A 24,539-nucleotide genomic window follows, 5' to 3' on the forward strand; every position below is an offset into this window, starting at 1 on the left:
TAGCAGGGCTGGATTCACCTTTTCACCTTGATATAATTTGGCCCTCCGTCCACTACAGACATTTAACTTACTAGCTCTGGGGAACTCTTGTGCCATGTACGAGAGACTTATAACTAAGTGAAATGAGTCATTTGGGATTAGCTAATTCTACTCATACATTCGGGGTCTGAGCTCATGCACTGAGGCCTGGACAGCAGGACTCAGTGCAATAGAGTCGAAAAACCAGTAGCATCCGTACAAAACCATGGGTTGATCATACAAAAATAGGTCCTTTTACTATATTATTATCCACCTCGTAGTTAGGGTCAAATTTTCTTGTCAGTCAGCCTTATCATGTTTACAACTGTGACTTTTATTGCACATGACAAAACTGTTAGCACCCTTGTTTTCAAACCATAATTACCTGTTCTTGCTACCAGGGAGTCAAATTCTCCAGTGTTAAATAATTTCCTGGTCCTGTATACCAATGTGGAGATATGGAAAAGAACATATCAAAAGGTATTATGACTTTTGAAAAGTCAGATTAGTTCCCAAATATTTTGTCACAAAAATACAGACTAAAATGTATTTGCCTTAACCAGCACCACCGTCTACCTACTTTTGCTGATCTTCAAAGCTTTTAGTTTTGTAGCCTCCATTGGCAGTAAAATCCCAGTTTGGCTCTGCCTTAGAAAACTCAGGAATCACGAGTAACAAGCAGTGGTGCTCAAGTCTGTTCCTCCTTTTTTATAGCCTCCTGTATGTCCTACTCCACTCCCTACCGCGATTCCTCCCACTTTGCCCCTTCACTCTGCTTTGCTTAATTTCACATTTTCTCTTGTAATTTGATTTTGTCCTTGAGAGGGTTACTGGCTGATTGTTTGAATGCCTTTTATTTATTTTCAGGTCACCCTCTTGGGAGCTGGAAGCTGCTAACCATAGACCGGGACCTCTTGGTTGTCAGCTTTTCCACTCCATCCTCTCCCCCAACAGTGGTAAGTATATATATTTGCAATTTTGAAAAAAGTATAACAAGTGCGGGAACAGAAATCTGTCTGTTTAAATGAAGACTAGGGCTCACTAATCCTGGTTCCACCACCACGTGACATTTAGAGTTACATTCCATAAAATGATAATAAGTTTAACCAAGTATTTTTTTTATTATTGACCTACAAAATACATAGTTGTATATTTTAATTTGATGCCTCTTCAAGGACCGCTGGGGCAAATGTTGGGTGGACCTGATAGCTTTAGGTCTAGGTTTGCATAGCATTGTTTTATTAAGGTAGTGTGAAGGAAAGTCGCCTAGCAAAAACTATGATGCATAAGTAAGGGTGTAACAGTCAACCTGAGTGAAGATACTTTTGTCTTATCCAGATTCCTCTGTTTGTCAAACATGGTCCTGCTTTGAAAACTGTTTGCTCTGAAGGTCTCCAAACTAAGGTTTGCACCTAAAAGTTATTAGGTCATAGGGGAACCTTGCAGGTACTTATTTTTTCATTCCAACTGGACCTTAACTATTTTACTTAACTCTAGTATTGGCACCACACCTACCTGGAGAAGAGAACAGACATTTGAATCAAAGTCTGGCAGACATGATGGTGTACTGAACAACAAATCTGTCAGTTAGGTTTGAAACCTAGGTTTCCATGACCAATTATTTCAGAAGACCCAGTATTTACTCATCCATAGGATGGGTTTGTATTGTTTCAGGGCATGGAATTTTGCTGCTGTAATAAAATTGCTTCTGTGCCTGTAAATGGGCATGGAATGTCAATTTTCCTGCTTATAAGGGCAGTATGGTGCTTTCTTGCTGGGGTAACTTCAGCAGCCAGAGACCGATGGTCTTTATTGGGGATACTTTGCTGGGGCACATTACCTTCAATCCGTACATTTACTACGACTTGGTTTGACAAGGGACAGTTGCTTTTAACAGTCTAAAGAGTAAGGCTGATGGGGCATAGACAGTCAAGACCCTGAGAGGATATGCCCTCTCGTAGCTGCATTAAGGCTGCACCTTCTTGATGTATGTACACCTATTTAAGTTGCGTTAGTGAGCACCTCTGCAGCTAGCTGTAGGGGAATTGTTGCTACCTGGAGGTATCATGTCGACAGTGATCCCCCTAGGTTCTTAGGTACATCAAGAAGGTATGTCTGACCTCAGAAGTGAGAAGGTAACCATGTGTGGGTCAGTGTTAGGAGACGTAATTTCAGATTGGTTCCCTGCAAAGAGATAAAGCAGGGATACTCTCTAATTTCTGCAGGAGACAGCTTTATACCTGGTTACCCAGACACTTCCCACGCCACCGCCTGGAGCTAAGGCGCAGATAATTATAGTGCAGTGCATGTAGACTATGTGGTGGTCTGTTACCTCAGGCCCTCGCGACTTCATAGCTGGCACTTCACTGATTAAGTTTGAGAGCACCATTGACAATTGCTTCTCCTTTTCAGCCCACCTACGTTTTCTTTTTTTAACCGTCTTTATTGAGATTTATGACATCACAATAACCATAAGATACACTGTGACCGTGCACTTATACTGTACATCATCTAATTAAAAAAGTGTTTCAGTTAGTGGTTGTGTAGGGGGTTAATTTGCTGCTACTTCCCAGAGGCATACCAATTCAAGGACCAGGCAACTGCATGTCAAACCCCGCCCTGCCTGGAGACCTGTCATCTCTGAAAATACATCAAAGGAGATTAAGCTGCTTTTTTGGAATAAATCACCCATGTTGGCCACCCCTGTGATTTCCACATCTCTGTTCCTTCCCTGCCATGCTCCTGTGAGACATGCAGTTCTCGTTGATAACTGGAGTACCCCCACACTGAGGAGGGCATTCGGAGTTGTGGGCAATAATGTTCTGGTAAGGATGAGTTCATGTAAGCCGTTCAGAGTGCAGCGGGCCAACACAGCTGATACCTCAATCAGGTTGTCTAGCTAGCCTCCGAGCCACCCATCGGAGTTGGGCTGCAAGATATTATTGTTCAAATATTGAGGCCCCCAGTCCAGCACCCTCTGTGGATAGTTGTAGCTTGAAGAGTGCCACCCTGCGTCAGCCAGCACTCCATATTAAATCACACAGCATTCCATCTAATATTTGGAAACCTTGGCAAGGGATGGAGATAATTATGTTTGCAGAATGGAAGAGCAATCTCTGAAGCATCACTGTCTTGGACAGATTTACCCGACCCTGAACTGTAAGTGGTAAAGACTTCCAAAATGTATTTTTTTTGGCCCAGAGGGTAGTGATGGACCTCATCAAGTTGCCCTCTAGGAGGTCAGAAGTGGAGTAATACCCATATATGGAAACGTATGGGACTTCCATTTAATCAGGTGGTTGTCCACTGCAATTGATAGAGCTGAGCAACCCTGATGTAGTGGGAAGACCAGTTTGTGGCCAGTTAAACTCTAGGCCTGGGGGCAATCTTAAAGTTGCTCAGCTCTTTCTCTGTGGCATCTACTTCAACTCCCATGTCTGGGATGCGTATGAGGACTTAATTGGCATACATTGATGCAGCGTGTGTCTCACCCTGCAAGGGAATACTGATGTCCCTCCAGAGTGGTGCAGATGCTGAGTCAGGAGTTTTGTGGCCTGGGCAAAGAGCAACAGTGGCTGTGGACAGCCCTGGCACGTTCCCCGACACATCGGTAATGAGGCCGCTATAATTGGGCCAGTCTTCACTCAGCCATCAGCTCCATGTAGAGCAGTTTAACAATATGCATCATCCTATTTCCCATCCCCATGTGCTGGAGTTCTGCAAACAAGTAGTCCCAGTCTACCACATCAAATGCTTTCTCAAGATCTAAGACTAGGTAGGCAGTATGGCCATTGCAGCGGGCCTCTTCAGTAATTCGATTAGAAGCACCTCAGGTTAAGGGAGGTATATCTACCCGGAATTAACCCGTGGACCAAATGTGGCATACACTCTGATACACGGATTGCAAGAGTAATTTATAATTCCACCCTATCATGGCCATGGGTCATTATGTGGTGACATCTAAAGGATCTCTATCCGGCTTGGGGAGGGAAACCAGCAGGGCTTCATGCAAAGAATCTGGTAAAATAACCACTTCCAGTGCTAAAGGATATAGCTCAGTCAATTTGGGGATCAGATAGTCTACATACGTCTTCTGAACTCGATGGGTAGCCCTCGATTCGTATGTGTAGGGGTATCTCAGATGGCACATTTTATCTCCTGCTTGATGATTAGGGCAGTCAAGGCCAAGCCTTGCTTTGCCATCACAGCTGGGAGTTCATTTATTAGACAGTGCTCAGTCCCTGGGCATTGAAGGTCATGTCTTTGGCTATAAAGGGATTAGTAATGGTTTATTAACGGCTTCTAGATATCTTCTTGTGAGTATACCCCAGTGGAGGGGCCTGCTTGTATGGCAGTCAATGACGTGCGCACTCTCTTTGGAGGAGCTAAGTGAGTAGAGGGCCTGGCTTATCTCGCGCGGAGGCCACATTTACATTTTCAGTAAATTAAGTTAAGTGTGTTGTGTATGGCAGTGCGACACACGTGATCCTCGAGTGCTGTGGGCTGAAGATGCCAAGTCACCACTGGTGGTACATATCCCTCCACCCCCATCCTCACCCACCCCTCCAACTGAGAGTCTTATCCAGGTATTTGGAATCATACACTAGGAGTTGTGTAGCCCGGCGGCAAAGGAAATGATGGAGGCGAACGTGTAAATCATGAGGAGGAGAATAGAAGGAGCATTTTCTAATGCCTGGGTGCTTCATCCTCCAGCTGAAAACTGTAGTGGAGTGTGGAGGTGGGGTCTGATAACGATCTAGTGTAGGATCAAAGATTCATCTTACCTTCACCCCCCCCCCCGATATCTATGGTAAATATCACCAGTGGAGTGAATTGGCTGATAAGACAGCCAAAATCTGGGATTCACTACTATTCAGCAGGTGTGTTCTTCACACCAAAACTTCAGTTCCATCTAAACTTCCCTTTACCAAGATGCATCTCCTCTCCAGGTGTATCTCCATCACAGCCTTTCGAAATGGAATCACTGAACGAATCCATGTGAGCGCTCCTCATGCATAACCGGAGTAATCAGTGCTGTAACATGGCCCTGTCCAGTGTTTTTGGAGTTTCGTGACTCGTCATAGCCACTCTCCTCCCACCTCATCCAGCAAGGTGACTTTCTTGCCAGAACTTGCTCCCCACCTCTTTATATATTAATACACAGATGACCACCTCTATGCCGTGCTCATACTGCAAATGCTCCAGGTCATTAGTATTAATTTGACCATTTAGTGTATGATCTAAGTATGGCTAGAAGAAAATGTCGGGGGAGGGGATGGGGTGTGGAAAAGTAACAGCACCGTACTGCCCCACCTTCCCTGGGCAATCCAATTCAACGGGGCTATCATGCCTCCTGGGACCTCAGGGTGACAGGCTGGTCAGAGTGTGGGTCTGGGGGGGGTCACAGTTGGGGGGGGGGGGAGGGGGGGGTTCGGATTGGGTGTTGGTCCTGTCCGTTGGGACTAGTCATTCCTAAATTGTTTCATTGGATGTCTGGGGCGTCAGAGGAGGAAGCAGCATGGGGTATGTCTGGGACGTGATGGGAGGGCGCAGAATGGAGGATGTGCTGGCCGGTGAGTCGTCAGACCTCCCCACCCAAACCAAAGCTGCATTATCCAAGCCCTCCACAAAACCAGTTTCCCGCCTGCTTTTTGTTGTGCACAGATCTGTTACATACACCAGGATGTCTCCGAAAAAAAAGAAGGTGAGAGATGCATGAAAGTTAATACAAAGACTAGAAACTAGGGTAGAAGCAATGGACATGGTGACCACTGTGACTGCTTTGGAAAAGTGGTTTTTGTAAAGAGGGAAACATTTACCAGGTACTGAGATGAAGGTCTCAAGGGTGGAATATACATTGACAGAAATGAAGGGAAAACGTACATTCTAATGGAAGTTCAAGGAAAAGGCAAAATATGCCATTGTAGCTTTGAAATTCTAAATTGAATATTTGGAAGATACCAAACAAGCTTCTTCTCAAATGAGGAGTCCTGCAGATGAAAGATCCAGAGGTTTTAGCAGGCACAAGATTACTCTGCGCTTATTCTGCCCCTAACACTGAGGTTAGGAGAACAAATCTCTGCTGGACTAACATTCTGAAAGGCCTGTGTATATATATATATATATATATATATAATATGTGTGTGTGTTTTTTTTTTTCTCTTTCTCTCTCTCTCGATGGCAAATGTATTTTGATTTCTCCTAATTACAGATGGGTCATGTAGAGTAAAATTATAAATTATGGTTTATTAAGTAGGAGTTTATCACTTTGGGGCATTGTGCATCCCTTTGTCACCCTACCAATTTTAAACTCACATTTGAGGGACAGTGAAGTGTTTTTACATGAATAGAGGCAGCCAATCTGTTTTGAAGGTCTGGAAGAAGATCTTGGAGTTGATGCACCATGATTAAAATTGAGTTAGCTCCTTGGGATTGTGGTGTGTCTGGGGTTATGCCATGCATGAGGTGTTAGCCCTTAATTTAGAGACCTGAGGTGGCTCACAAAAACACTGACTGTTGGAGCAGATAATAGAGCTTCAGGTGGCTTTCTCTTTCCCTCCACCCCCCCCCTCCCCCACATGCATGCAGCAGGAAGAAGTTTTTGTTTCATCAAATGGTGGGTTCTCAAATTTCCAAGGCGATAATTATGCTAGCAGTGTTAAAACTAAGAGCCAAACATTATTATTTTATTCCTCTGGGTGAATGCATGGCATTCACTAGATACACAAGAAACCTGTCTAAATGTATGTTCACAGTGAGGGACGTGGCCAGCAAGATGGCAGAATAGACGTGCTGCTGCAGAGCTCCACTTGCACCTAAAATGATCCTGCATTAATCCGCACCCCTGATTTGCCCCAATGCCCCTCATAAAACCTTTCCACTAGCTCGCCCCAGGAGACCCACCGCTTTCACGGCCCTGAGATGAGCCTGAGCTTCGGACCTGCTGGTGCGACGATAATCTGAGAGGCAGCCATAAAATGCAGCCACCGCAAGCTGAGGCTCAGAAGTAGACAGAAGCAGGGCTAGTTAACAGGAAGTGGCTGGGGCAGCACACGGCAAGTCCACCTTTGCAGCATACAGCAGCACCTTTCTCCCGGCATGGGGATTTCACCACCTGAACAGGAGACTGGATAGGGCGACACCACCTTGACTGTAGAAGAGATGAGCACAGATAAGGCATGGAGTGCTGAACGCCCGAGGCACCAGCGATTTTGGTACATCAGTGACCACCACTGCACCCTTAACCTCCCCACCCCACGACACTACGGTGAGCTCAAGCGACAGAGCAGCCAAAGTGGGAAGCACTGCCGACATCCGCCCAGAAAGGATGTCACCATACACTGCAACAGCAGTGCATGGCTAGAGTACCGGCTGGAGTGAAACACTGAAAATCTCCTTATGGTGAGCAGCATCGCATGTCTTTCTCTGACAGAAGGCGTGCCCGGAAGAGCGAGAGTGGCTGAAATGACACAGGACATAGCTCCTTGAGGCACAGAGCGTGGCACACAGGATACCCGACCCCCCTCCCAATACTACCATGTTTGGAATCTAGGTAGACGGCAGCAGGACCCGGGTAGAGGTGCAGAAACAAAGGATCAACATTTGCTAGCTCAGTAATAAAGAGGCACCCCACTACTAAGGCCCTGAAGGCACGCCTATAATCCACCTGCTGCGGGAAGCCGTGGAGCACGCTGAAGAGAGATCCCACACTTGCAACAGAGCTGCTATATGGAGTTGCGGCCGGGGGAGGACCAATAAGTGAGCTGGGCAGTGCTGCATAACCTTGGGAAGGAAACAGATGGGCGGGCAGGGATGCCAGTCAACACACGACCTCCATCTAACAGTGACAGGACGTGGCACATTGTCCTATTGTTGAAGGCCCACATAAAACTCACTGATGGTTAATGTGTGGCAGGAGACAACCGAGAGATTTTATTCAAAGAAAGGAAGTGGGGGGGGCACTAGTGAAAGGACACTCCAACTGAGGAATCCGTAGCTAAAGACTGGTGAAGGAGACCAAGTGGTAGGATACGGAAGGAAGTGGTGAAGCACAAAGACCTTAAACCACCCCGACAAGGGAAAATCAACAAGTACATCAAGGCGGTAGGATCCGAGCCCAAAACAGAGGTGCAGTCATCCATGCCCATAATACAACCCTCCTCAATGCAATCCAACTGTCAAGATCGATGCTGGAAGCAATGATAGGAGAAGTTAGATTCAAAGTGCCGCTGCTGCTACAAGACCTCTGAAACGTGGCGGATGACGTGACTGCAGGGTCACGGTGTCAGAATTGGAGAACACAAAGCAGGCCATAGTATGCAATATGAAAGAACTTCAGGCAGTAATCAAAGACCTACTCTGGATTGTTGACGATGCAGAGAGGGTGAAATGAAACCATCTTAGATTGGTGGGATCCTAGAGGGAGTGGAACAGACCAATGTGGTGAATTTTTTAGGGACTTGGCTTCAGTCCACCTTCCGGGAGGCGACACTATCCAGCTGTTTTGTCATTGAGCAACCCCACTGGGCACAAGACCCCCACCAGGGAGCCCCACCTATGGGCCGTAATAGCCCTTCTGTTGAACTTTCAAGATAGCGACACAGTCCTCGGAGAAGCGAGAAAGATCAGACAAACTAAATAAAAATCAACATATATAATGATATTTCCAGGCTACTCCTGGGAAGTTCAGAACAGAGAGAAACTCTTGAAGAGGTAAAAGCCAAGCTGCGCCCACAGGCTGCAATATGTTACCCTTTCCCGCCAAGTTGAAAGTAATGTTTAAGACAAATCACACTTTAACACGCTTGAGGAAACCTGGAACTGGCTCAAAGAAAGACCCAAGCTTAAGTCAAAGGAAAAGATGGATTAATCGCACCATGAGGGACAAGGCTCAGGAGCCAGACCCAAACTATGGACATCTCCCAACAGGAAGCCACAGTGCCAATGGAGAGGCAGAAGTGGGCCTCGGGAACGAGTGGCTGTTGACAGACTGTCTGGGAGTGTCTCCACAGACTGAGATGAGAATCATCGACAGCAAGAAGACCAGAAATCTCATCCAGGGAAGAGAAAAAGCCACATTGGTGAAGGGGAGGACGTACATAATTGTGATTTAGACACAATCCTCTTGTCGCAGCTCAGGGGGCATAACCTCTGATGAATCCTGAGAAGGGGAGGAGGTGGTGGAAAAAGCTGACTCAGGGTTGGGCAAACTGATTTGAGCCTAAGGTGGGAGGGAGTGAGGGAGGGAGAGAGAGATGGAGAGAGAGATAGGGAGAGAGAGGGAGTGAGAGAGGGAGGGAGTGAAAGAGAGAAGGAGTGAGAGAGCGAGAGGGAGAGAGAGAGCGAGAGGGAGTGAGAGCAGGAGGGAGTGAGAGATGGAAGGAGTGAGAGGGAGAGAGAGGGAGAGGGAGACGGAGGCAGAGAGGGAGGAAAGGAGAGGGAGGAAGAGAGAGAGGCAGAGAGGGAGGCAGAGAGAGAGCGAGGGAACGAGGGAGAAAGGGAAGGAGGGGGAGGGAGAGAGGGAACAAGGGAGAGAGGGAGGGAGAGAAAGAGGGAGGGAGAGAGAGAGAGAGGGAAATGGAGATAGAGAGAGGGAGGGAGTTAACTAGAGTGCCACATTCTGACGGAGATTAAAAGTAATGAAGTGGAACTGTTGCACTGGTGCGATTGAAGTGTATGACTGGGAAAGTGTGATACCAAAATTTATGCTGGCTGTATGAGTGACCCCGCCACCACCCAGAGTATGACTGGTTTAAGTGAAGTTGAGTGTGTGAGTGAAATTGAGAGTGAATAGTTTGGGATTCAGTTCTACCGTTGAAGTTGTAATATGGACCAAAGAGTGAGAAGGCCACAGACCTCTTAGGCTTGCCCTGTGAAAAAGTTGTCTTGTTGACCTGGGTGAAAGCAGCATGTGGAAGGGATAAGAGGGGGTTACGGAGGGATGTTTGGGGTGTATTGGCTCTGTTTAGGGGGTTTTGAGTTCAGTCACATGAAGTGGAACAGATGCAAAGCTAGAAACAGAAGAGACTAGGCAATCCGATACACATGGGAAACACACTTGGGAAGGAACATATGACACAAGGTGACCAAGGGAAGTCTATAATGACCTGGAATGTGAATGCTCTAGCTCACAAAGTAAAGCGAGGAATGGTAACCATCAACATGGTTTATCCTCCGGAGGCTTCATAACTTGCTGGCGATGGCCCAGATGAGGGGGGAACCTCATGTGTTCCTCTTGTTGCATGCCGTAAGGCCTTTGATGCTATCCACTGGCCCTTTCCACTCAGGTACTTAAGAGGTTCAGGTTTGGTTCTAAACTGATGGCCTGGATATCTCTGCTATATAAAAATCAATTGGCGTCAGTCCAAGTGAATGGGAGACATATCACCAGAATTTCCCATCACAAGGGGAATGAGACAGGGTTTCTCCACTTTCTCATCTCCTGTTTGCTCTTGCACTAGAGACGTTCGGCTGTGGAATATGGGCACATCCGGGTATCTGGGGATTCTGGATCAAGGAAGATTCAGTAGAGGACCAGAGGATCTCACTCTATGCTGACAACATCCTTCTTTATGCTACACACCCCAATGAGACATTGCTGGTAGTGTTTTGGGCCTTCGAATGGTATGGAGCCCATATGGGCTACACAATAAATGGGATAAATCAAGCCTCTATCTGGTGGGAGAGGACCTGGGGTCCCTGGACATACCAGGGCATTTGCAGATAGAGCGGGAGGGATTTAAAGACCTTGGGATCTATGTCCCCTAACAGAGAGCACAGCCTCAATCAAAATATCCAGAAACGCTTGCAGAGCTCCATGGAGAAATAAAGCATTGGAGAACGTTGCTACTAACACTGTTAAGGCATGCAGCTCTGTTTAAAATGATAGTTCTACCTAAACTTCTATATATCCTTCAAAACGCATATTGCATAAACCCGGAAGAGAGCTTAAGTAGAATAAATAGGGAAGCTCAGAAGCTCCTATGGAATGGTAGACATCTAAGAGTGGCAATTCAAATGTTGCAGCACTTCCCATACAACCGAGGCATAGCGCTCCTGGATATACGGACCTACTGTTGGGCAGTACACCTAATAGTGGTAAACAACTGGGGCCATACACCTGGAGACCATCCCACTAACAGCTTAGAGAGGAGCCAATTTCATGCGCACTCTTACTTATATTACCTGTATGTGGGGAATTACCTGTATTGGGGATGGGTAGGAATGCCAGCATCCCAGATGACGGTTGAAACATGGAAAGCAGTGAGAAACCTCATGAGATGGGAAGGCGAAGATTACCTGAGAAATTCCCCTATGGGAAGGTACAGACCTAAAATAAATCTGGTAGTTGCGGGGATTTAGGACATAGGACACATTCGGAACCTCGATGCTGGGGGATCGTCCGGAGGAGGGGGACATGGTCTTGTTCGACTCCCTTCAGAAAGACTAACAACTTTTTGACACACAACACTTTAAATATTTGCAACTTAATAACTTATGGAACACAGAGAAGTTAGATCTAGACAACATCCCAGAAATATGTCCCCCTAGAGGTGAGACTCCTCCAAGGAGAATTAGAATAAAAAGCAGTCTCCTGGACAATAATAAAATGCCTGACTTATAATAAAAAAACGGGGAAAAAACTGAGGGAATGCTGGGAAATTGAGATAGGAGAACTGGACGACACAGATTGGGAGGCAGCCCTAGTTCACCTGAGGGAGGTGGCAATAAAATATAGGCTCAGGCTGATCCAATTTAAGATGTTACATAGGGTCTACTATGATAGTGTGCCTGCATCGGTTCGGAATAGCGGGATCCCTTGTTCGTCTCAGATGTGGGGCCCTGAGTGGGGTCATGGACATATGACAATGCCCATGTATACACACATACTGGACTGAAATCCTGGGAGAGTTAAACACGATCCTGGGGGCTCAAATCCCATCAGACCCAAATATATTCTCCTGGGTATACCCACGGATATTGACATCCCACGGGCCAAACTGCTGTTGAGTAGTCTGGGCCTACTCGTGACTGAGAGAGACATGGCCAAGTATTGGGAGCAAAGAACCGCCCACTCTCCAAAAATGGAAAAGAGAGATTGATTTATATATGGCAGGGGAAAGACTTGCGTACAAAGCCATGAGGTGTCTGGGAAGTTTAGAAAGATATGGGACCCATGGAGAACTTGATATGACAGGACTTGGAGGAGAATGAGGTTGGGTCATATTTGTACCACTCCCAAGAAAGTATCAGGGTTAATAGTCCAAGGGGGCCCCCTACATGACAATTAGTTCTCCAACATGATAGCGAAATATATGTACTGTAACTTTGCATCTCTCGTACGATTGTATTTCCAATCCAATGTACAAGTTGTTATAGATACACTGCTATGCATTGAACATTATATGTGTTTTAAAAATCAAATAAAAAGTTTTTAACCAAAAAAAAGTATGCCCGCAGTAATGTCCATCTTTGTCAGCAGTATGTTAGGCACACTGATCATCAAAGAATAAGCCGAGGAATGACGCCAGTCCACAAGAAATATATGCCACCCTGTCTACTGTTCTAGCTTTTTTGCTCCGTTATGGGCTATTCTTTCTTAAACTATTCTTCACCTTGCATTCATTGCAGGTGACAGTAATGGCATTTCCTAGGTTTAGGGCAGAAGATGTTGTCAAAGGCATAGAGGGTGCAGCGCCCGAAGAAAGTACCAGATTCGGAATTGCAGTGTTGTCTAATATTATTGGCTGACATTCTATTGAATTTTATTTGATTTTCAAAGTCAAAGTTGTAAAGTTAATCATGAATTATAAGGTGCATTGCTTTCTGTGGAATAGGAGGACTTATGAGCATGCATATCTTCTCCTGTTGCCCACAATTGAACGATTGTTTTCGTCTTGTGGCCAGGATGAGGGTATCCTTCTTTTAACTACACATGAGGAGGCTACCCTGATGGAGCCTTCGCCCTAAGAAATGCAAGTGTGGCCTGTTTCTCAGATATGGCCATATCTGTTAAATCTAAAGAGCAGTGGCATATCTTAATTTTCAGCATTTTGTAATCTGTGTTCTCTATAATGAAAGTATTGGAATGGTATTTTTTTGTTTAGAGTGTCTTGTGCAGTGTTGTACACAGCCTTATTTCCTTTGCTGCCAATATACCCCTTAAGACGTTTCTCCTAGCAATACCGTTCTTCTGAATAATCAAAACTGCTGTGACCTAAAAGAACTTGGTTGTTTTGTCTAAAACCTTGACTTCAGGTGCTTGTCTGCCTTCTGTTTGCATCTGCTTTCCTGAAGTATCAGTTTTCGTGTATAACCCATTGCCTGCTTTTAGAATAGCCTTTTTCTTTTTATTGATTAATTACCTACCTACATTTTTTCTGCATATCTGGAGAAACTGAGATCTGTTACAGACCAGTTTCTATTAGCTGAATCAAGTGAATAGGAGAGGTAGTAATACTGCTTACAGAATATTAATATTTTATGTTATTGAATAATATTTAATATCCTCTTATAATGTTACCTGAGTATCATTTAGGATGCCTGGTCAGTTAACACTTGTTGAAGACAATATTGGAGATATCATTGTATCTGCTCATAGTTTTAAATAATCTTTTTGTTGTTTCAACTGGACTAGGAGTTTGGAAATATGCACTAGAAATGTCTGTTTTTGTTAACTGGGCTTTATCATCTTAACAGAAAGTGGGATTCTTGCCTGACGTGGCGAAGGAGAATGAGATCAGCTGGGTATGTCTTGAGGAAAATAATCCTGAGCTGGATATCGACTGGCAGATAAAGACCTTTACACCACCCACTGAACAGGAGAATCCTAAGTATCGTAAGTAGCAACCTATCGCTTAGACAGAACTTTATTCTTAACTTCACTTTCCTTTGACCTCGGTTTCCCTACATGTTCTAAACATTGACTATATTTAGCAGATGTGCTCAATAATATTTTAATTCTAGATTTCTTGCTGATTTCTGCTTGGGTGTAGTAAGATTGTGGCCTTTTTGTGTTTCTGCAAATAAGCTTAGTGTGTATTGCTAGTTGTTAGTGCAATTTGGGTGGTGTTGGGTAGACCCTCAGCTGACTTTGTCCTGCCCTTAAATTCTGTGTGAAGCTAAGTGCAAATCAGAAGCGATAGGGCTAACTGTAGATTCGGTTATAGGTTTCCAGGGGCTACTCATGTGGAATTCTAATGCAAGATTTCAAAGGTCTGGATCCAATTATAAGCCAAGCCTTGAGTAGGCTAATAGAATACTCCTTACTCATCTTGGTAAAACCCCTGGTCAACACAATTCTCCTATGGTCCTTTGTAGCGTCCTCTGAATTGGTTCCTTGGGTCAGGGGGGACGGTAGTGCTGGCAGATCTGAAAGTACTCCAACTGCAGTTCAGCACTGTGATCCATGTTGCAAGGCAAGTATAGCATGGTGGATGCCTGCAGTCTTCCATTCAAAATGACAGCTACTTGAGACCAAGAATGATATGGAAGCATTTGGCCTCTGTCTCGCTTTGAAATGCTTGGAGCCATGGAGCTACCCATAAGCCATCCCTGCCCCTTTCTGTAGAGATCATTAACATTAAAAGAATTGTTTTTGTCTTTGTCAGCAAGAATCCTTTGCTTCAGGACAGAGTGACAAATATCTTTTGTTTTTTTTCACCGGAGAAATTGTCTAGGAAACTAGTTGCTTCCTTGAAAGACAGCGAGGACCGTTATAGATGGTTGTTCGATAGCAGCAGTCATCTAACGACCAGCCCAAATGTATCCCTCTATAACCTATAATCTGTACAGGTGTGTAACTAAAGCGAGCACCTCCCTGCTCTTCATTAGTTGCATCAGTGTGCAATTGTTTATAATTGTCTATATTTTACCTCTTTTCGTCCTGTACTATTGTCCTCGTATCCTTTCAGCCATACTCCTTCACCTCTTCATCCTCTTGTATTATATCTTCCTTCCTTCTTCTAACATGACATTTCTTCTACTTCTTTTGATTGGGTAACTACTATTTCTGATGTGATGACATACCCTCTCCACCTCCTTTCTTTTTTACACCTTGGTGCAGCAGCCATCTGTTCCCTCATTATTATGCTTTCATACCCTGTCATTCAGAACCTGTCAAAGACCTGATATGCATGATTTAACCGCGTTTTTTAATCAGTCTTTGCAAAACATAACCCCTCTGCGAATTGTTGTAGCCAGTAGCAATTTACCCTCTCTGAAAACTGCATTTTAACGTTTTCTTGTCTTCATTTCATTTATTTACAACCTAAAGTTAAAGATTATTGTTCTTTACACTAATAAAAACTCTGAGTACAATTGGTTAAATGTAATTCTGGTAGCCTAAATCATGTGGTAAGTAAGAGGACTCCGGAGCTAGAAGCATCGGAGTGCAGAATGGCTTACAATGAAAACCCAGAACAAGCCGGATGGAACAAACATTGACTATTAAGCATATGATTTGGAAGAAGGCCCTTATTTCCTCAGGGGCCCCAGGCAAACCAAAAATTACCCTAGTTTTAGTTTACCAAATTTCAAAATATTCCACAGAAGAGCTGTTTTTGTTATCTTGTATTTTTCTGTTTATTGCACGTTTCTTACAGGAAACCAGGTTGCAATTTATTCATCTGTTTCTCATCCTCAAAATCTCCCATAAACCTCATCTTCATTGCAGATAGAATTCTTGATACAGGTTATCTTCTCCTGTTACTCTTAAAACGAATTACTCATCTGTATGTTATTCCCCTTCTGACTGCAGTGAGCTAAGGCTGTTCTTGAAGGTCTTATGTCAGGGAAATTCTGTCATGCCTTCTTGTTGATAAAGGCGGCGGTCACACCAAACGTGTTCTTCAAATCACAAATGAATATGTTCATTCTGTCTAAAAATATTTTCATCCTTGGGAGAAACTGTCTCTCCAAGTCTGTGTCTAGAGATTGAACTGCACCTGAGCTTCTTCTATATCCTCAACTAGCTGTTTACAGCAGAGGCATGATAAAAGCCTCTTCAAGTACCCTTGGATGACCATTGTAACACAATACGAGCACAGGTCTCCATTCTGTTGGACATGCTGGGGCTCATACGTATTATAAAGGGTCAAACAACTGTTACTTACCGAAATGGTTAAGATATTAGCTAGGATTAGTGTTAAAAGTAGAGATAATGTAATAAGCACAGTTCCAACCATTTTAATTCAAACCAGTCAAGTTTTGTCAGTGATAGGATCGAAATAGTCAAAATGGGTCTTTTACAATGGAGAGATAGGGTCTTTAGTCATGGTAAACGGGCCTATAGCCACTGATTTAGCCTGCTGGCAGAATGCCTAAAGCTTAGGGCATGCAGAAAAGTGCAGGGTACCAGCAGTATTGAAAGTTGGGTTGTCTCTTCCACATCTTGCGGTGCTCCTGTCAGGGATAGTCTCCTCCACTGCCAAATGCACCATAGGCATTACTTTTTGGGCTTCTCCCAGTTGATTCTAAGGTAGACTTTAATCTGGAAAACAATTCTCCCCAGCACATGCTGGTCGCAGGTCATGCCCGCACAGGTTTTTGCCCTGGCATTCTCCGATTGTGACTTTGCCAGTGGGTTCTTAAGTTGCTAAAAATGTTCCAGGCATGGGAGGGTGGATACCAGCACAGTGACCTAACCAGGATGTGAAGTTCAGTGCAATGTGTTTGTCTGTCTTTATTTGTTCTTTTTTGGACAGTGCAATGGTTCTATAGCAAGACAGCTGTTGGGAGCACCTGGTGAGGTTGAGCGTTTCCTCAGCGGGGCTCAGTGTGTCATTGTGATTCACACTCAGATTCTCTTTAGTTTCGAACTCTTTCTCCTGGTTTTACCCATCAGGGCTAGAACCAATGCACTTTCTAGCTCCATTATGATCTCATCACAGTATTGTCAGTAGATGATATTCTCTGCTTGTCTCCCCAAGAGACCTAATGTATTGTCCTGACAATGCCTGCTATCCACTCTCAACTTGAGGATCTGCAGCTACAGTTCCCAGGCACTGATTACTGAGTTTAAGCACTTAGACACAAAATGGTAAGGCAGACACACCACAGTATTCTTTGTTCAAACGTGTGGTCCTCAGTTTTCACCTTTTTTCTAAGTTTATACTCCGCCAATGTGATTGACAGGCAGCTTTGTCTTACTACTTGGATAGAGAAGCAAAAAAGGGTTACGGGGATCAGTCATCTAGCAGGCCTCGAAAAATCATAAAAATGTTACTAGACCTGCAGGTCGAGTAACTTGAATAATCCACTCGACCTAACTGTAATGTACTTGACCTGTAAAAGGCTCTCAAATTGTGTGATACTAGGCAACTATTTTAATTTACAAAGTCACCTTTTTCTTCATTCTCACGTGAGTGCATCTTCAAATATGCGAGCTCAGCATTTCTGCTGTACAAAAAACCTCTTTTGTTTGATTAAATATACTAAATGTTTGCTCCATGTATAATAAAAACGTAGCCCACATATAGGGGACACATGATCCATGACTTGCCGCTTAGTTTACTAATAGCATTGCCTTCAGTGCAGGACTCTTTCTCAGTTTATGTAAAAGCACTCACTTTTAATAAATATATTACTAAAGCATGATGTGAGAGCACACTTTCATTTAAAGACAGTAAGTTTCCAAGACGTATCTGAGAACCTTCCCACTAACTTGCAGCTTTACTGATAAAACTGTATAGTGTATTCACAATAATCTGGGAAAAACGGGTTTCGGTAAAGATATGTATTATATGCATATCACCTAGTAAAGTGTTCTGATTTGCTTTCATCCTATTAAAACATTTTTTCCATCACAGAAGTAAAGACAAAAAATGGGCTTGTACAACTACTGAAATGTATTTTGAAATGCTTGTACAGTTGACTTGGTTATTTAGATGTTCTATTAGGAAAAACCTGACACCATGCAGCCATTCATTTCACACTCTTAAGACAGCAGCTCAGAGAGATCCTCTTGCAAAATCTTGGTACTCTTCAGTCAGAAGGAAAATTAATTGTAAGAAGACAAACTGTCTTTTGACCTCTGTCTCTGAACGTAGAGCAAATCCTCAGAATCCCGATTTGTAATCTGGAGTCCTGCCGGACTCCAAATTACCCTATATGTAAAGTTGTTTTGGATAAGAAATATGGTACTAATCATCTATAATCATTTACGGTACTGCCTACCTATAGTTTTGCATACATTATGGCAAATCTCACACTGGTCACCTGTTTAAACAAAGAATTTTCATGTCACTGAGCACATGATCATAAGGTTCCAAAAACAGAGCTCATGACCTTAGCTGAAATCATTTGAAACATTCTGAGGTATGGTAGAAACAGAGGAATCTTCGTTAACTGTTTCACTTTGCTCTACAAGTTGCTTGTTTAATTCCCATCTTACTTTGCTTCCAGTTCTGTGAATTCTCCAATCTGTTACCTATTTTTCCTAATAATGGCACAATTACACCATTCTTGCTCTCTTTTTTTTTTTTCATCAAGTTTTGCCTTTTGGTCCTTCATACCACACCGTTAGAACTTGGGCATCCCAATAATCGTTTATTGGCTAAAAACAATGATACATACATGTCAAACCTTCCCAGAGGTGAGGGGCAAGCAATAATAGATATAGGGGGTTATTCCAACTTTGGAGGAGGTGTTAATCCGTCCCAAAAGTGGCGGTAAAGTGACGGATATACCACCAGCCGTATTACGAGTTCCATAGGATATAATGGACTCGTAATAAGGCTGGTGGTAAATCCGTCACTTTTCCGTCACTTTTGGGACGGATTAACACCTCCTCCAAAGTTGGAATAACCCACATAATTTGTTTAGTTCGTAAAAAAATGTAAATAATGTAATCAGTAGCAAACATTATCTAGTTATGCTGAAAATAAAAATATTGCAGCTTGAGCCCATTGTATCTTCCCTGCTATGAGCATTGGTTTTCTGAATCTACATAGTACGAAGTTAAACGAAACCAAACAAACAAAATGTTTTAGATCCTGCACCACGTTACCACATAATAAACTGATTCTTGATAATCACTCAGTACATGTCCACCAGCTTTATAACTTGTTCGCAGTAAACCACCTCTTTTGAAGTTTATTAAATTAGAGGATTTCTACCCCCAAGTTAGTCTTCAAATAAAAGTGAGTACAACCTGTAACTGTGGTGGAACAAATGTGTTTGTGGTGCAGTAAAATATCTCAATTTGACAAACTGGATAAAAAGCACTCTGACGCACAGACACATTTTTCTGCAAACTTTGTAAGATTGCCAAAGAAGGACAATTCATTAAATCTTTCTTATATTAATTTAAGTTCAATAGGGATTGAATTGCTAAACTACAGTGATGATTCCTTTTCGGTTTTAAGTTCTTTCATAGGCATCCTGTAACACACTGCAAATAACCTTTTCGATGAAATAGATCTACACCTCATTGATGTTTGAAGCTCATGAAGTCCTTTAGCGATTGCCCCAATCTTTCTAATGAGTCTATGTATGTAGCTTTCCATGAAAGCGTACTCAAAATGGTTCACCAAATGTATTTATATCTTATTATCACCTCCAGTGGAGCGTCCACTAATCACTGATTCTTATTTGACTTCATAGATGTAGAAGAAAAAGCCTTCCTATCACCCCTTATGATGTTTAACTTTCAAGGATTAGGGAATTAACATACAACCTACAATTTGTAAATGTCCCCGAATTACTAGCGGGGTTGAGTCTAAAATGATCAGTGTACGTCAGTAACGAGAATTCTTAACCCTCCGTTCTAGGGCAGAAACATCGAAACTAAGCCAGGACTTTCAGACAGCCTGGTGTGTCAAGTCTGAAGAGCAAGTGTGCAGTGGGCGAACCTTTTACAAGCCAATGGCCAACCTGAGCTTCTCAGAATATTTATAGATGTCCCAGTTTGACTAACACTATTGCAACAAGTGATGGGGATGCTCAGGCCAGTAAGTTTTATCTAAAGCAAGTGCATAAACTTCCATCCACATGTGTTGGAAACATGTATGTAGCCTACAAATATATTTTTCTAGTGTTTTTTTTTTTGCTAGATACATTTTAGCTATCAGGCCCACGTCAAAAACATTATTAGGTGTTGAGCATTGGTGTTGAGCATTGGGCTGGGAATCCAGTTTGTTCCTTTAGAATTATTATCCCATATTGATCAGTCTGTTTATTTAAGATCCCTATTACATATTTTGCTGATCTTTCCTGCAGGCTTCAAAGCAAAATTTAACAAAAGGTGCAGGATCCTCAATAGGTCCTTTTTCAATATGGGACAATGAGATTTCCCTGCCCTGATGCTGGAACGTCTCTCTTTCTAGAACAATGAGAAACTGCTACAAACAAAGCCAGTAGATCTGACTTAAGCTATCAGCAAATACCGGTTTTGTTTTGTCTTAGCTTTTGTAAAACGTTATTGTTGTGGGACCTATCCAGCCTTCTGCAATGTGTATAATGCAAATATTGCCTAAAGACAAAAATATTTTTTGTCTCAAAAAACACCTACTGTCTTTGTAGCCTCTAGCATAAAAGAAACTGCTATGTATGTGGATGTGCTTGTTGTGAAAGGACAAAAGGCTGTCACTCAGTGAAGTTATCCAGTAGGTGAGTGGACTGACCGACTGCCCCATGCTACAGTGAAGTTATCCAGTAGCTAAAGTGGACTGGCCAATTGCCCCATGCTCTTAGAGTGCAGTCACTCACAATGTACAAAATCACTAGGCTTTATTTTTGTCAAGTACTTTCCAGACTTACACTTATACTATAATTCAAGGGGCAGAGTACCAGGTAAAAGCCCTGCAAGGAGTAAAACCCAGGGACATGGTGCCCATGGATGTGCATCACAGTTGAATGCCAGGTTTCGAGGGCCACAAAAAGGAGCACATATAAGGTGTGATATCTGATTTTATTCACAATATACCCCATTTGTTCATGGTGCCATACACATTTTTTGTAATTGTGGTATGCTTCGACGATTTTGATGAGCCATGTTTGAAAGAAAAAGGCTTTCTCTCAAAAGGTTATGGAAGGTGCTCCGGAAGCTAAAATGAGAGCATATTTACTGTAAATTCACACTAACTTCCTCAGCAACATGAGAATAAAGTCTGATGTTTTGAGTAGCATATGCACTTCCAAGTACAGCTTTAACCTGTCAGAGATTCCCCAGTGTTCTACTGCAGCTTCTTACTGTGTAAAAATGAACAACCAGAGCATCTACATCTGTATGTATGATGAAAGTGTGGCACTTCTGTAGCCAAATCAAAGATGTAAAACTTGAAGCATTTCCTTTAAAGAATGAAAACAATGATTGGGTTCTTTTTGTCTTAGAAATTATGGTAGGTGTTCTAGAAATCTAAAATGAGGTTACAATTTCTAAGAGTTATAAAATACCTTCATCATTCAGTAAAACTGTGTGATGTGTAGAGTCAAATAGGTGCTTCCAACACCGGCAGTAGTCTGTTAGTTAACTCCCTAGTAATCAACTGCTTTGTCACTAGAGTCCTAATGAACAACTAGAGCTCTGAGATTGTGTATTAAAGACAAAGGTGAGTCACTCCTAAACAGCATTAATGGCACTAGCTAGTTCTGTGCTTCATGACTGCTGAAAAAAATCACAAAATACTTTTCTAGCTTGTCATGAGGAGCACTAAGCTAATGCTATGCTTAAATGCTCTGCCAGAGAAAGACATTTGAGGTAAGCAGTTTTAGAGTCTATGTAGTGTTGAAGAGTGCTCCATGTAAAAGACTGCTTACCACCTAAAACGTGGGAACAACCCAGGGTTCTCTCCCTACTTCCTAATGTTGGATAATTTATGCATTAATCTAAGCCTAAAAGATTGTTTTGCAATATACGTATCTTTTCACTCGCTAAAAAAAACAAAGGTTAAAGAGGTGTACTAATTATATATGCTATTAAGATCTTTGCTTAAAAATAAAAACCCTATCAATTCACTGAAAAAAGGTTTAAGGTTAGGTGTGGAAATAAGGTAAAAACGAATGTAAAAAAACCCAAAAAACTCTGAAATTCAGCTGACTAAATTTACCAAACTAATTATAACTTGTGCACCCGCCAAGCACTGCTTATGGTCCTATATATTACATTATTGATGGCATGACTATCAAATGACATCGCTGAGTACATCAGTGATAACTCCAAAGTCATATACAACATAGTTACTGACAGATGGGTCAATAGCATGGTATTGTGTAAGACCTGGAGACAAGTGTAATTGTGCATTTTAAAATTTGTGGTGCACAGTTTAGAAATTCCTAAGGTTTGGGCTGGAAGAAGTATTCCATGTTAAACACGATAAAGGTCGAGCGCACCTGATGTGGGTTGCAGAGGTATGTAAAGTAGCCTGTGGCTTAAAGCTCAGCCTGTTCTAAAAACAATATCTGTGAGAACGGCCAAAGATGCTGTTGACAACACATGAATCACCAGAGGATATCTAGGCACTTGCCCATGTTCAATAGTTGTAATACAGTGGTATAAACAACTTCTAGAGGCTGTACATGTTTATTTCCAGAAAGTGACTAAATGTTTTGAGGTATTACAAATTACTGAATAATGTAAAATGTAGGGTGTCCCACTTAGAGGTGGTTTATCTCATACTGGAGGTGTTAGCCCGGCTCTACAGTTATATGCCACTATGGCCATCTCAGGAATGTGTGTAGTACATTTTCCTAAACTATGGAGCATTGTCCATGAGGCCTGACAGAAGGTGGCAAATACGTAGCTGGCAATCTCTTGACTTAAAATTGCAGGTCAGGTGAAGTTGTTAAAAGGGTAATCCCATTAAAACAAATAGAAAATTATCAACATTTGTTGCTAGATGAATTACTTCAAGTCCACAGTTCCTGTATCATGTCATCAATATGTATTTTGTGTTGTCAGATGTCATAAATGATTTCATTAAACATCATGAGTGATGTAATGTGAAGTAATAAGCAGTGCGTGTGGGGGGGTCGCACGTTGGAGTTAGCTCAGTAAAGTATAACTGGTGAATTTCAAAGGTTTATTATTTTCTGAACATACACATGGACGCTAATAGGGGCGTTCAGCAAGCCTTCTCAACGATTAGTCTATTTAGGTAATTCCCATTTTTCTTTCACTGCAGGAAAGTGCCTCTTTTTGACATGGTCAGCCCCATGTTTTGCCTGGTATCTGATGCAATTTTGACTGAAAGTGCACTGGGTTTCTGCTAACCAGGTCACTTGTGCCAGACCTCTTTCCTTAAAAACTGTGCAATTGTTCCCCAACTGGCAATACCTTTGCCCGTACTGTAAGTCCCTAGTAAATGGTACCCCTGGTACCTAGGGCATGGTTACCAAAGAGGGTCCCCAAGGGCTGCTGCAGCATGTATTGTGCCACCCACAATGACCCCTTACCTAGCACATGCAAGACTGCCTTGGCAACCGTGAAAACACGACATGGCACACTTTTCTGTGCCATGTTCCATAACACTGCATGCAATATATGTACATCACCCCTACAGCAGGCCTTACAGCCCTAAGGCAGGGTGCCTTATATTACATGTAAGGGCATATCTTCAAGAGCAGATATGCTCCGGCTATGTCTTTGTCAGTTCTTAGACACAGTGAACAGGGAAGCCATTTTAAGTACATTTGTTGTACACTGTTCATTATGAGTTCCCCTGCTACATGATGGTTTCAGTGAAAATAGGGATGTTTGATTTCAAACATCTTGTATTACTAAAACCTCCCTGATGCCAGTGATGGATTTATTAATGCAAGCACCCACAGGGCAACTTAGAGCTGCCCCTGAAAACAAACCAACTACCGGTGTGATGAATGACTAGTCTTTGCCAGCCTGCCACCACCAGACATGCTACTGACGCCCAAGGGTGAGAGCCTTTGCTCTCAGGCGGCAGGAAAAAAGCCTACTCTGGGAGAGGGGTTTACACACCCACCCAATAGGATGACCGCCAAATCTGCATTCCAAGGCAGGGGGCTTAAAAAAAAAACACCACCCTTGGTATTGGCATCAGGCTTCACTCAAAGGAGAGATGCCAAACCCCCTTCCTCAGGGCCCATTTGGCACCTAAACAAGCGGGAAAATTAGTGGTCAAAAAGGCGTGCCCACTTCTCTGGTCAGGCCCCCCTATGGTGTGCTACCTGATGTGGACACAACTTTTGAAAGTCTGCCATCTTGGTGATGGCAGAACTAGGAACTCTGGGGCAGAGGTATGCCCACTTCCCACAGGAAGTGGTCATACAGGAGTCGTGGTCACCCCAGGGGTAAGTAGCGCATTGGCTACCTCCCTACACTCCCCCGAATGCTCTAACTTCAGTATTTTTGGATGCCCTTGGCACCAGGAAATCAGATTCCTGCTGACCTACAAAGAAGGAGGACACAATGCCCCGAAAAAACAAAGACTGTGGAACAAACACCTGCCTTGGACCCAGTCGTGCTGGCCTGTCTGCTGCTCGAGTCAAATTGTGCAAAGGTTGTCTCATCCTGCAAACTGTTGTGCCTCCAAAAACCTGAGAGGACTGCC

At 43.2% G+C, this 24,539-nt stretch overlaps 1 protein-coding gene across 2 annotated transcripts in view; it reads left to right on the top strand.

The window, feature by feature from the left end:
- Positions 1-24,539, top strand: part of APEH (acylaminoacyl-peptide hydrolase) — a 278,020-nt gene that overhangs the window by 181,422 nt on the left and 72,059 nt on the right. For both annotated transcript variants that reach the window (XM_069206858.1, XM_069206859.1), the window contains exons 15-16: positions 886-974; positions 13,717-13,855. In XM_069206858.1, coding sequence (XP_069062959.1) covers positions 886-974; positions 13,717-13,855 — 228 coding nt within the window. The remainder of the gene's footprint in view (positions 1-885; positions 975-13,716; positions 13,856-24,539) is intronic.

This window comes from Pleurodeles waltl, chromosome 9 (assembly GCF_031143425.1).
Source record: "Pleurodeles waltl isolate 20211129_DDA chromosome 9, aPleWal1.hap1.20221129, whole genome shotgun sequence".
NCBI classification, from domain to species: Eukaryota; Metazoa; Chordata; class Amphibia; order Caudata; family Salamandridae; genus Pleurodeles; species Pleurodeles waltl.